We start from the raw sequence: 14,364 nt of genomic DNA, 5'->3' as shown, positions 1-14,364 counted from the left end.
AGAATGTTTCCAGGAAGCGTCACAAGCCTAAGGATCGTGACCGCCAGGAGAAAATGGCATCTGGTGATTCAGGGGCACTGCCCATGAAGACACACCATACCCCTTTCCCGACGGCGGCGCAGACATTCGAGGGTGACTCAGATGAGTCCACTTTGGTAAACTCTGGGGCCCGCGTTGCCTCCATGCCGAGCCCCCAACCGCCACTTATTACGACAATACAGACCACAGCTGCTTCGTCTGCTGTTCTGCTTCAGACATTGATATCGACACCATCGGGAATGATGCAAACTGCCCCATCGACATCAGGAAAGATCATACGCTTGCTGTCTCCGGCACGGACCCCGAACCAGTCTCCATCGACTCCGAGGACACCAGGGTTGCAGACGCGAGACAAAGAGCAGTACACCGACCTGAGGACCTGATGGACTCTGCATCGAGTACACTGTCAGGTTCCACTTTCCATGGCTTCTTGAGTACAGGGCTGGATGTGGAGCCAGATGAGAATGAGCCAGTAGGGATGTGCCTGGACCGGTCCGGAAGCCATTGTAAAAGCCTCCGAACTGGTCCGGCCCTGGGCGGTTCGGGTGGGGGGGGTTGCTTTAAGAGCGGGGGAGGGTTTACTTACCCATCCCGCCGCTTTCCCGCTCTGGCCCCTGTAATTGTAGTAGTAATCGGGGCGGCAGGATATCTCCCTGCCGCCCCTTCTCCCATCCGCTCTTCAAAAGCAAGCAGGAGTCCTGTGCGTGCATGCGCACTTCACAGAGACCTCCCTGCTGCCCCTTTGCCCTTTCGCTGTTCAAAGCTCCCTAGCTTTGAATAGCGGAAGGGGCGGCAGGGAGGTCTCTGTGAAGTGTGCACGCACGCACAGGACTCCTGCTTGCTTTTGAAGAGCGGATGGGCGAAGGGGCGGCAGGGAGGTCTCTGTGAAGTGCGCACGCACGCACAGGACTCCTGCTTGCTTTTGAAGAGTGGATGGGCGGCAGGGAGGTCTCTGTGAAGTGCGCGCGCACGCACAGGACTCCTGCTTGCTTTTGAAGAGCGGATGGGCGAAGGGAGGTCTCTGTGAAGTGCGCGCGCACGCACAGGACTCCTGCTTGCTTTTGAAGAGCGGATGGGTGAAGGGGCGGCAGGGAGGTATCCTGCCGCCCCGATTACTGCTACAATTACGGGGGCCAGAGCGGGAAAGCGGCGGGAGGGGTAAGTAAACCCTCCCCCGCTCTTAAAGCAACCGCCACCCCAGTGCCGGACCACAGTTTGGCGGTTCCGTGCACACCCCTATGAGCCAGTGCTCCCACCTAAAATGCCTTCTTGCTCCCCGCTGAATATACCTTTCCTGCCTCCATCAGCGTTGACGGTACCGTCGACATCGGTACAGCCCTCGATATGGCCATCAACGTCGGGTTTATCCTCGACATCGACATTTCCCTTGAAGTTGACAAATCCATCAATGTCGAATCCAGCGCCAGAGTTATACTTACCTCAGAGACAACCAGAACATACCTGCGGGTTTCGACACACACTACCAGATGATTACATTGAATACCTGCGTTGGAAAGCCATGCAAGTGCCTGAGCGGGCACAAGAGCAGGATACTTACCATCAGCAGCCAGTGCAGGTGTTGGAAAACCCAATCCAGGTATTTGGGCAGCCTGCTGGCCAGTCATCGGCAGCGCCACTCCAACCCCCGCCCCAGCCCCCAGAGAAGCCAGGGGGTAAAAGGAAACGGAAATCAATCCCTCCACCCTCAGAACCACCATCTTCCCCAGAGGACTGTGACATAGAGGAGGTATCTTCCGTAGCTTCAGATTCCAATGACCTCAGCAGGAAATCTGACCCACCATCGGATGTGCCACCAAGGCTTTCTACTTCTCCAACAGACGTGTTGAAGGCATATCATGCCCTTATGCGGGACATTGCGGAGGCACTGGGAATGGAACTAAAATCTCCAGACTCTGAAGTAGTGGACCCAGTATACAATATGATGGGCAAGTCGAGGACATCCCACCCAGTGGCCCTGAGCATGATATCAGGAATTACTAAGGCAGTCAAGATAGTGTGGGAATCATTGCACGTATCTGCGCCCACTGCAAAAGTCTAGAGAATTTATACAGAATAAGTGAAGATGAGAATACGTACCTTTTGCATCATCCAGCACCCAATTCGCTAGTGGTGGACTGCGCATCAACATCCCAGGGAGGGCGCTGCCATACAACTCTTGGGGATAAGGAAGGACGTAAGATTGATGTGATGGGAAGAAAGATCTATTCCACAGCTAGCTTGCCAATTTGAATTGCAAACTATGCTGCCTGCATAGCACGTTATAATCACCTGTTGTGGGACTCCTTGTTACAGGACTCTACATCCATGACACCGGAAGAGTTCCAATGGAAATTCAGTGAGACCTACGGAAAAACAACTGTGGTAACTAGACAGCAGTTGAGTGCCTTTAAGCATCTCACGGAACGGAGTCGCGCACGATGGTGACAGCTGTGAGCATACGCCACCATGCCTGGCTTTGTTCCACGTCACAGCAGCAAGACATGAGAGAAAGAGTTGGCCTTTGATGGCAAAGGCCTGTTTCACGATGACACGGATTCTACTATGGAATCATTAAAAAAAATCAAAATTCACAGCACAAACCTTCATGACAACGTCAGGTCAGACGGGGAATTGGTCAAAGGGCCGCTCCTTCACTTGTCAAAGATCCTTCAAATATCAGGACAGGCGGGACTTCAAGAGGCAGTATAGACCTTACCAACGGTCCAAAGGCTTTAACCACAAGGCAAAGGGCAATACTATGTGACCAAATAAGGATAGCATGAAACAGAACTTTTGATGGGGTTGTCCATCCACTGCACACACTGACCTTCAAACACAGCATAGGCTTCTTAACACCTACGGAAGCCAATCATACCAGGACCCATGCCATCGGTTCTGTAGTTGCCAGGAACTCCATCAAGCTGGCAAGCCATGCCCAAGCATGGCACAACATAACATCAGACCAGTGGGTGTTGAGAATTGTTCAAACGGGCTATGCACTGGAGTTCAAGGCCAAGCCACCGTTCTCGGGTTTGACATTCACTGCAGCCACAGAAATAATGCAGGGGGAGGTGAAAGTGCTGCTGGAGAAGGAGGCAATTGTTCAAGTGCAGTGGCCGGACAGGCTATCAGGCTATTATTCCCGATATTTTCAGATTCCGAAGAAAGACGGCGGAATCCGAGCAATAATGGACCTTCGAGGTCTCAACTATTATATCCGGACCAGGAAATTCAGAATGACAACTTTACAGGCTATCCTTCCCTTTTTGGCCCAGGGGTCTTGGGCGGCTGCTTTCGATCTGAAGGATGCTTACTTTCATGTGGGCATCCAGGAGAATCACCGCAAATATCTCCGCTTCACAGTGAGGGATCAAATATACCAATATCAGGTTCTACCCTTTGCGCTCTCAACGGCACCGAGGGTATTCACCAAGTTGATGGCAGCAGTGGTGGCCAACCTGAGGACGCAAGGGATGATGGTTTATCCCTCTTTAGACGATTGGCTCCTGGTGAGCCATAGCGAAGAACTGCCTATCAAACAAATTCGGAACATGATCCACCTGCTCGAAAACCTGGGAATCAATGTCAATTGGAAAAAATCAAACCTCATCCCCAAGAAGTGCGTGAATTTTATAGGTGCAGTGTTAGACTTCAAGAGGAGGAGAGTGTATTTGCCTCAAGACTGCATTCAACAGATACTTGCTCTTATTTGGAAATTTGTGCTATTCCCAAGACAGCCAGCAGTGCAGATTCAAAAGCTGTTAGGCCTGATGGCCTACTGTGCCACCAGTGGCCTACTGTGCCACCACGGTTCTGTGCACTCGGTTGCGCATGCGGACATTACAACACTGGTATCTGCGCAACTTCCGTCCCAATGTGGACAGCCAGAACATGCGCTTAGAAATCCCACAGGTGGTCTTGAAGGATTTGCGTTGGTGGATGGAGCCCGACAATCTAACACAGGGGGTGCCATTTGAACCGCTGGCCCCAATTTGCTGGATAACAACAGCTGCGTCATTGACAGTTGGGGTGCACATTGCAGCAGTCATTGCGTCCAAGGAACGTGGACGTATCTCCAAGCCCGGCAGCATATCAGTTACCTAGAGCTGATGGTGGTGTTTCTGGCTTTGAGGGCATTTCAACCTCAATTACAAGGCATGATAGTCCAAATAGCACTGGACAACACGACGGCGATCGCCTATATTAATCGTCAAGGAGGAACAGTCTCCATATCATTGTGCCTCCTTGCTCAGAGAGTATGGAATGGGTGCATTCGCCATGTCATCTACCCGACTACACTCCACATAAGAGGGGTGGACAACCACTTGGTCGACAGCCTCAGCAGGGTTGTGGATTACAACCAGAGGTACGAGTGGGAAATGACTACTTATCTACAGAGGATTTTCAATGCCTGGGGGGTCCCCACAGTGGACTTATTTGCAACGCATGTCAACAAGAAGTGTGCAAGCTATTGCTCACGTGCAGGCATTGGAGAAGGGTCCCTGGGAGATGCGTTCCAGCACACGTGGAGTGTGGGACTTCTTTATCATTTCCCACCACTGCCGATCATAGGACACGTGTTGGCACAGATTATTCGGGACAGAGCGAACTGCATTCTACTGGCACCTTGGTGGCCACGTCAACCATGGTTTGCACCACTTCTGCAGTTATTGCAGAGGACCTATCTCAGACTCCCTCAGGTTCCAGATCTGTTGCAAAGAGAGCAAGGAAAGGTTCTGCACCCCGAGGTTCACACCTTAAAGTTAACAGCCTGGAGGATAGGTCTATGAGAGACATCCTACTCAACAGCAGGAGACAGTCCACGCAGAGGAATTACGCTAATAAGTGGAAATGCTTCAGAATCAATATGAAGGAAAGGGGGGTTAGACCCTTTCAGGCCACTCCTCAGGACGTATTGCTATACCTGACGTCCTTGAAACTTAAGGGCTTAGCGAATGTGCCCATCAAGATACATTTAGCCGCCATTTCGGCAAAGTATAAAGGTGTTCTCCCATCCAGAATGCAAGCGATTCATGTTGAACAATTTATATCCTCCTATATGGCAGCCAATGGAACAATGGAGTTTGTCTTTAGTATTATTGGCGTTAACAGAGAGGCCGTTTGAACCTTTGGCAACAGCACCCCTCAAGCTCCTTACGCTAAAAGCTGCCTTTTTAGTGGTGATCACATCTGCGAAATGGGTGGGTGAACTGACGGCTCTCCGGATAGATAAACTGTACACTCAATTCTATCCTCATAAAGTAGTCATGAGATTAGACCCGCGCTTTCGCACAAAGATTGTGACAGACTTCCATATTAACCAAGAAGTCGTGTTGCCCACCTTCTTTCAAAATGCTGAAACACCCTTGGAAATAGCACTTCATTCCTTAGACGTGCATAGAACCCTTTTGTTTTATTTGCAAAGGACACAGAGTTACAGGAAGACTAGGAGACTCTTTATAGGGTTCAAGGGAAAATGTAAAGGCCATCCAGTTTCAAGACAGCACCTGGCCCATTGGTTAGTGGAGACTATTTGCCTGACATATAAGTTTCAGGGTGTTGCCCCACCAAGAACTGTGCGTGCGCACTCAACTAGGGCATACACAACCTCTGCAGCCCACTTGTCGGGCATTAGGATGTCCAATATCTGCACGCGGCCACATGGTTGTCACAGCAGCCATTCATCAAACATTATGCATTGGATCTGAGAATGGTGAAGGAAGCAGATTTCGGAAGAAACGTTTTAAAAAGAGAGTTAGCATGAGCATGGGTTACTGCACCTGCCTCCTAGAGGAAAAGCTCACTAATCACCCATTCCTTATGACCACAACGGATCACGATCCAGATATACAGGTTGCTTACCTGTAAGTTAAGATCTGGAAGTGATCCGTTGTAGTCATAAGCCCCTCCCGACCATCCCCACTGCAGTACCAACGGAAAATAACAAGGGGGATACATTAGAAATCATTTTGCGGATCGTCACCATGGGCGGTCTGCAAGAAACTGGAAAATGGACGCCCCAGCCGCCTCATCTAACGACTCAGCACGGCACGTGCAGGTGGGAGGGGGCGTCACGAGGAGCTAATCAATCAGTCCACGAGGTCCCTGTGCAGGTGCAGAACCCATTCCTTATTACTACAACGGATCACTTCCAGATCTTAAGTTACAGGTAAACAACCTGTATTGCTCACACTTCTAGTCTCCCTTTCATATGCAACCAGGGTGGATCCTGCTTAACTTAAGGGGACAAGTCGTGCTTGCTACCACAAGACCAGTTTTCTTCCCTTACAACACCACTGCAGTTGCTTATCTCAACAGGCAGCAGGGAAACAGTCTCAAGATCGCTTTGTGTCTTGAGCATCCAACTCTGGCACTGGTGCATTTGCAATTGCATCTATCCTCAAGCAATACACATAAAGGGGACAGACAATGTGATAGCTGACAGCCTGAGCTGTACTTTCTCACACACGAGTGGGAGATAGACAGAAAATATCTACATCCAATATTTAGAGCCTTGAGTTGGTCATGGATAGATGTTTGCAGTCTCACAGAACAGCAAGTACAGGAGCTTCTGCTCCAGAGCACGACACAATCCGCAATCTCTAGGAGATGCATTCCAATTGGACTGGATCAAGGATCTGTTGTACATGTACCCTCTGCTTCTACCCATAAGCTGAGTGGTGGCGAAACTGCTACTTCATCGAATAACTTGCATTCTTGTGACGCCGTGGTGGCCAAGGCAATCTTGGTTTCCACTCATACTCAGACTGTCCCAACACAGATACAGAGGGCTCCTACATTATCCAGATCTTCTGTCACAAGAAAAAAGTCAAGTGCTGTACCCTAAAGTTAACGAATAGGTTTCTAAACATGATAATTAGTTCATCTGGTGGCGACTCGGAGGCAGGCCTTCTCTATAGCTGCTCTGGGGCTGTGGAATGCGCTCCCTGCGGAAATCCACAATTTGAATTCTCTATTAGCCTTCAGGAGAGCCCTTAAAATGTATTTGTTTGGCCTGGCTTTCCAGGGTTTTAAAATTTGTTTTAATATTCTAACCCGATTTTGGCTTTTAATCACTGTAATTGTTTAATTGTTGTTTTAAAATATTTTTAAATTGTTAATTATTGTTATATTTTTTAATTTGTTTTAGCTCTTTGTGGTTTTAGTGGTTTGTTTTAATTGTAAACCGCACTGAGCCATTTTGGAAGGGCAGTATATAAATCAAATAAATAAATAAATAATAAAATACTGCTAAATCAAAGAAAACCATCCACCTGTAAGAACTATATGGGTAAGTGGAAGATGTTTAGATGCTACGCAGCCTCTAAAAGTTTCACTACATTGACAGCATCAGTCAAACAGGTGCTTGACAACTCTAAAGTCGGAAGGCCTGTCCAACGTATCCATCAGAATACAGTTGGTGACACTGTCAGCAAAACATCCGGGGTGGGATGGAAAGACAGTCTTCTCCCATCCTAGCTCCAAACATTTCCTAAAAGGCCTCACTAACCTATATCCTCCTGTCAGACAACCAATAGAACAGTGGAGTACCTCCTTGGTTCTCTCTTCTTTGATGGAGTCTCCATTTGAACCAATGGCCAATTTGAACCAATAGCAAATCTAAAGCTAGTCCCCTAAAAACTGCCTTCCTGGTAGCGATTACCACCACCTGCAGGGTGAGTGAAATAACAGCTCTATGAATGAACAAGCCATACACACAGTTTTATCCAGAAAAGGTCCTGATGCAAACTGACAATTCTTTCTTGCCTAAGATAGTATCTGATTTCCATATAAATCAGGACATTGTACTTCCAACTGGGCACTACTTTTCTATCTGGCAAGACAAAAAAAGTTTCATTACTTATAAGGGGAAAGCAAAAGGCCACTGTGTATCTAGACAATGTTTATCTCATTGGCTAGTTGACCTCATTCTGCTAACCTACAAGCTTCAGAAAATAGAGCCCCCCAAATCCATAAGGGTGCATTCTACCAGGGCCTATGCAACCTCAGCAGCCCATTTATCTGGCATATCCTTCTGTAAAGTGGCAACCTGGTCATTGGAAATATCCTTTGTAAGTTGTCATGCTATAGTCTGCAGTGAAGGCACAGTTTGGGAGAGAGGTGCTAAAAAGGGTGTTGTAGTAACTGTAGTACTGCATACTCCTCCTTCTCCAGCATAGCTAGCTAAACACCCATTACTAATGGAGCTCAATGGATCACAATCCAGATAAACAGGTTGCTCACTTGTATGATGATCTGGTAGTGATCTGTTGACATCCATTAGACCCACCCGAACCTCCCCACTGCAGTAGCAATAGCACTAGCAATAGCAATAGCACTTACATTTATATACTGCTTTATAGCCGGAGCTCTCTAAGTGGTTTACAATGATTTAGCATATTGCCCCCAACATTCTGGGTACTCATTTTACCGACCTCGGAAGGATGGAAGGCTGAGTCAACCTTGAGCCCCTGGTCAGGATCGAACTTGTAACCTTCTGGTTACAGGGCGGCAGTTTTACCACTGCGCCACCAGGGGCAGTAGTTCAAGTCTCTTATAAATAACTCACCTGTGACACTGCAGGAATGGTCTCCTGTTCCGGCAGTCATCCAGGAACTAAGGGAGTGGCATTCCTCCCACCTTAAATATCAGCCACGTGGGACAGGGCAGAAACGCCATGAGGAGCTGTGGTATTCCACACTGAGGGAGTTACGCACAGGTTCAGAACCCATTACTAACAGATGTCAACGGATCACTACCAGATCATCAATACAGGTGACCAACCTGTTTATTTACTAGCCTATGGAACTTGTGTGGAGTAGCCCCTATGGGAGCAGCCTTTCCCATAAAACAGCCTTTCCCAACTTGTTTTGGCTGTGGGCCCTTTTACTGTAGCATTTGGTGGATCATTAGTGGCTCAGAAACCTGTTCTGGTAATAAAATACGCCTTGTTAGAGATCTTCCATTTATGGATTGCCTTTGCTGTGAATAGGGACAACTTCTTTCAAATAAATTTGCATTCATTCTTACCTAATTTTACTTTAGAGCTTTATAGCAACTGAAGTGCTTAAGCTGCTAAACTTGAAAAAAGAGCTTAACAACAAAACAGACTGGCAGAAAATGATGAAATTTGGACGCAAGAAACGTGATCGAGTGGATCATATACTGGTCAGTAAAGGATTTTCTTATTTTGATAAATATGTACATTGTATTCAGAAATTAATTGTGTTTATATTAGGTCGAGTAAAATATGGTGACTTCATCTGCTTAACAAGAACTTTCCTGTCTTTTTCCTGTGTTTATCCATATAAGCCACAGGGTATAATCCAACTAAAGTTAAGCACTTAAATCACATTTATTTCAATGAAAGATATTTAGGGACTTGTGTCTAATAACTATTGGATACAGAATTGCTTAATATGAACTTCATAAATAGTAAAGACTATTACTTGAATCATAAGGATAGAATGGCTGCTTGTAGAGGTGGGGATAGAATGTTGTGGAATCACTATCAGATCATCTGTTACAGGTAAGCAACCTGTTTTTTTGGGGGGGGGGGCAGTTTACTTCATCTTAAATGGACAGGGCTCAGGAAATCCGCTAGTCTACTTGTCTATGAGTGAAACATGATGCCTGATGAATGAAAAAAATCCTGATGAGTATATGTACCAACTTAGTTCAACAAGTAAATTTTTTGTCTGGTTGGTGTACAGAACCAGCATTTCTTGACCCCTGTAAATGGATATGGATATTTGCAAAAAATGCTGTAACATCATTGTTGTGCACTGCATGGATGGGCCTTGCTGAAAATAGGTGACACAACTTCTAAAATCACTAGACTGATATCTTTTGCCGAGAGAGACATTTAACCCAGGCTCTGAAACAAGGAGATAATGTTGTCATTGGTAAATGTAGCAACATTTTTCAAGCATTTAAACTAGAATATTGCCGGCAACCTTGATTATTATGTTCTTCACTTACTTCCCTGCAGTCCTAGAAAAAGTAAAGGCAGCGACCAGGTTGTTGCAGAATAATTGCCTGCTTATATGGATGTCTATTTAACATAGCTGACGCTCTTTTCCCGCTCCCGCCCTCCCCCACCCCCCCGCTCTACATTTTCAGGTGCAGGAATTGCATGAGGAGGAAGCCCAATGGGTGAACTATGATGAGGATGAACTGTATGTGAAGATGCAACTGGCAGATGGAATTTTTGAGGCCTTAATTAGAGAGACTATTGACATCATTAACCAGATCAGCGAAAAACAGGAGAGGCTGCTGCCTCTGTAACATCCGAGCTATGCCTTTGTCATAGCGATGCTGCTACTGGAGTTCAATATTGTTCTTAAGACTGAGTAGCGATATAACATGGTGTTACGTCTCCCCATGCTGCCTTTTGGAGACTTACACTGGATTTATTACAAACAATTCCCCCCCCCCCCAGTTTGATGCTTTCCCCCCAATTCAGCATGAAGAATAGCAGTTGACAACTGCAAGTGTTTTTTTGGGTTTTTTTGGTGGCAACCTCTTACAGGGGCTGTGTATCTTAGACAGTTTTTGTAAATTGTTGGGTTGGAACACCAGGCACCCAGCAGTGGAAACTCAAGTCATTAGTAAACTTTATTCTTCATTTTAACAGTTGCTGTTCTAGTTTGTTTTTAGCTGTAAGGGATAACATTAACCATCTGAATGATTTATCCTGCAACCTTGATACCCATCTGTTTCCTTCCCTCTGCCACCAGTTCTGTTGTTTTCTTCCAGTCATTTCCATCATTCTGTCTCAAAATGTGGCCCTAGATAGTGTTGCTGGATTAATGAAAGGGAGGTGGAGGAGACCGTCTGCTCTGTGTGCAGCTAAAGATTTGCTCACGCTGCCTCGGGGCAGAATGAAAGTTGGCACAAAAGATTAGTCGGAGGCTAACGTTCCTCCTCCTCCTCTTCCACTGTGTGTGTTCTTCCCTCAATGAACCACCAGCTTGCCCCTAAGTAAATGAGTACTCAGGATTCTCTCAGGCACTTGACATGTGAGAGCTGGAAAAATGTATTGTGTTAAATGTAGGCTGTTGATCCCTTAACTTCCTCCCTTGCTTACCACCCTACTGTATTGTATTGGCAAAGCCATTACTTGACCTAGGTAGGGTTCCGAGTGTATGTACCAAAGAGAGTGATGCCCAGTGCTTGACTTTGGGCTTGTTTTGTATGCATGTGGGATTTCTTTAACTTATTTTATAACTTGTGTGTTAGAAATACATGTCTAGTGCTACATTGGTTGCACTACCATCGGATTTAAAACAGTCTATGAAAAGTTGTCTATCTTAGGACTGTATCTGTCCTATAAAGCTAGAGATTTATAGTCTTTGTGCAAAAATGCCATCTCGGAGCAACACAGGGAGCCTGCAAACAAACAAATGCATGTTTTTCATTGTGGGGTGAAAAAGGCACAACATGTAAAGTGTTGGACTTGCAGAAGGAGAATCTAAAGTGGATGTCAACACTCCTCTTCCCACCGCCCCACTTTCCACAGGTGGTTCTTCAGTGAGGACACAGCCACTGTCAGCCACAATGTGGAGGTCTGACCATACTCCCCACCCCCACTCCACTCTGTGTTCTGCAAAAGGACACAGATAATCTAGGCTTGAATGCTGATGCCTTAATTTGAAATCTGGTTTACTTGATATAACACACTGAACCAGAGTGGATTCAAAAGCTCTTGACCTGTCTTAGTGTGGAGTTAGCACTCAGAAACCTGGGAGGAGGCACTCCAAAGATTATGCGAACCAAAAGGTGCCCATGGGAAGAGTTAACACCTTTTCCCCCCTTTCATCCCATCTAGTTCCTTGGGCTTCCAACTAAGCATACCTCTGCCAATACTCCTTTAGTAGTCTCTTCTTTTTAAACCTTTTGGTGATCTATGTCTTTTGCACAGTGACACACAACCAAGTTAGCTCCTCACATCTCTGGGCTGCTCAGAGAATATGGTTGACATCCAGACCAAGGGAAAACCCCACCACCACCAGATGTGGCATTGCCAGCATCTAACTTTTAAGCTTGCAGTGGTTAGTCTTACCTACAAGAGCTAAAGGAACAAACGGACAGAGAAGAGTTCAGTGTGTCTTAAGAATACCCAACACGTCTGCCTATTCCCTCATTTTCCCTCACTATGTAAGAACTAGGTGCCAACATTGTTAAACTGGTTAAGCAAGTTGCTGCTATGATTTGAGGTCCATATTAAACCTCATAGCTGTCTTAATGCATATTTAACTTCTCAACACAAGCTGCTCCTTTTCCTTTCTTTAAAAAGCGGGGAGGGGGGGCAACATTTATGACAGGTTTTTTTGTCTGTGTCCCCCCCCCTTCAGTTGCAACCTTTTCACACTTTTGTGCAGCAACAACCTATATAAAAGTAGTAGCTTTTTCTACAGGCATTAGATCATTTTTCCAGGTTCTACAGTACAGAAATCAGATTGGAGGGGCATTCTTCTATTTTGCAGACACAGGATCTGAAAACATATTGTGAGAATATATTATAATACCTCAAGCTCACCCTTAGAGAGGTTCCTTCCTAGGTTTCCACCTGTTACAATATATAGTGTATATTAACACACAATTTCATCACCCACAAAGCCGAGTGGACTAATCTGTCAGTGAGCCATGTCATCTTCTCAGAATACTTTTTCACGTGCTTGGAGACATGGGAATGACTATTCTGTATACCACAAAGTGCAAAAGAGGCCTTTAATCTGGAATCCACTGGAGATTGTGAAAAATTGCCCTTTTCACACCACAGTTAGGACAGATTGTTGAAGCAGAACAGAGAAGTCCAGAGTTTAAATTCTCATTCTCTCGTCCTAGGACAATGTACCCTGAGATTATACTGCTAAAATGTCCCAACAGGCTTGGAATTCATGTTGAGTCGCACATTTTTCTCCAATTTTGAGCCTAAAAACAAAAACTATTTACATGCTTGAAACCATTTACAGCACAGCTAGAAAGTGATGGATTGATCTAAGTGTTGTCATTATTCCCTTTGAGTTTAAGAAATGAACCATTGAGGCAAGATGAGCAGAAGACCAGGCCTGTGCAAATACAAAGGACCAGAATTCTCCCGGTAGAATTGTTCCTAATCTACAGATCTGGGACACAGTCCCCTAAGACCCTCTCCTGTTCAAGCTCCCCTTTAAATGAATAGGGGTTAGTCCTCCAATTGTGCTCTTGCACAACTCCCATTCATTTCCAAAGTGCATTGAATAGGAAGGATTCCTAATGGACTGTGCCTTGTTAGCTTTTAACTGCCCTTACCTTTCAGACGACTTCATGGCAAGGTTTTGTGGCCTGTTTCTGGTTGGGAGGGGGGAGGTCACATTGTGTTCCTGTGGAAGCTTTTTGAAAACGTGGCCTTAGCATTTTTGCAATACTTGAATAAAAGTGTGTGTTTGCAAAAGAAATTCAGTAGCACAGCTTTCAGAGACCATTGAAGTAACTGCACCACAAAGACTTTCACATTACTTTTGCTACCTTAGGAGAACTGACTACTTACTTTCCAGCAGCAAAAACAGTTGACACGTAAAGTGTTTCTTTGTAAACTGTAGGAGGTTTTTTTTTATTGTTTACAGAAATTGGTCAAAGTAGATAAACAAAACTCTTGACAGTACTGATTTTGAAATCTTATGTAGAAAGGCAGGGAAAAGCCAGATTGAAAAGTTGTACTGTAATACACCAGAGTAAATAGGAGTTTTTCCCTTTTTTTTGCAGAGCCTTTTTCTATACATTTGCAAAGGCGGATTGGGGAGACCCTTCCGCCCTGTGTACTGTATTGTGCAGATACTAAACTGCTCAGTGTGTGTGTGTGTGTGTGTGTGTGTGTGTGTGTGTGTGTGTAAATAACCTTGTCAAACTGGTTTCCAGGCCAATATCAACCAATAATCTCACATCCCTGTGCAGCACCGCTCAGTAGATAACAGGGTGTATGTTTTTTCTTGTAATTATGAACTGTAAAATAACCAGGGTAGTCCCTGTGTACACCATTGTAAATATTTTTGTTAATTTGAGATGTACTTTAAGAGAATAAAATCTGTAAATAAACTGATTTATTAATTATCCTATTCCTTACTGTTCTTTGAAATTAAGTACGTTTGCCCATTTGCTGCTGTGCTTGTGTCTGTCATGCATGCCTCCTTTAAAAATATGTACAATATTTTATTATTTATTTGAAGCATTTAATATTCCGCCGACTCCGGGCGGTGTACAATGACATGTACATAAGGTAAAATTAAAAATTACAAACTAAAATAGATAATGGAAAGGAAATAAAGTAAACTTTAGTAAACT

At 45.3% G+C, this 14,364-nt stretch overlaps 1 protein-coding gene across 5 annotated transcripts in view; it reads left to right on the top strand.

Moving 5' to 3' along the window:
• Positions 1–14,138, top strand: part of CEP350 (centrosomal protein 350) — a 139,902-nt gene extending 125,764 nt beyond the window's left edge. For all 5 annotated transcript variants that reach the window (XM_053244150.1, XM_053244151.1, XM_053244149.1 and 2 more), the window contains 2 exons: positions 9,085–9,207; positions 10,162–14,138. In XM_053244150.1, coding sequence (XP_053100125.1) covers positions 9,085–9,207; positions 10,162–10,326 — 288 coding nt within the window. In that variant the 3' untranslated portion in view covers positions 10,327–14,138. The remainder of the gene's footprint in view (positions 1–9,084; positions 9,208–10,161) is intronic.
• The last annotated feature ends 226 nt before the right edge of the window (positions 14,139–14,364 follow it).

Source organism: Hemicordylus capensis, chromosome 4 (genome assembly GCF_027244095.1).
Source record: "Hemicordylus capensis ecotype Gifberg chromosome 4, rHemCap1.1.pri, whole genome shotgun sequence".
Classification (NCBI taxonomy): domain Eukaryota; kingdom Metazoa; phylum Chordata; class Lepidosauria; order Squamata; family Cordylidae; genus Hemicordylus; species Hemicordylus capensis.
This window is presented reverse-complemented; position numbering and strand designations above follow the sequence as displayed.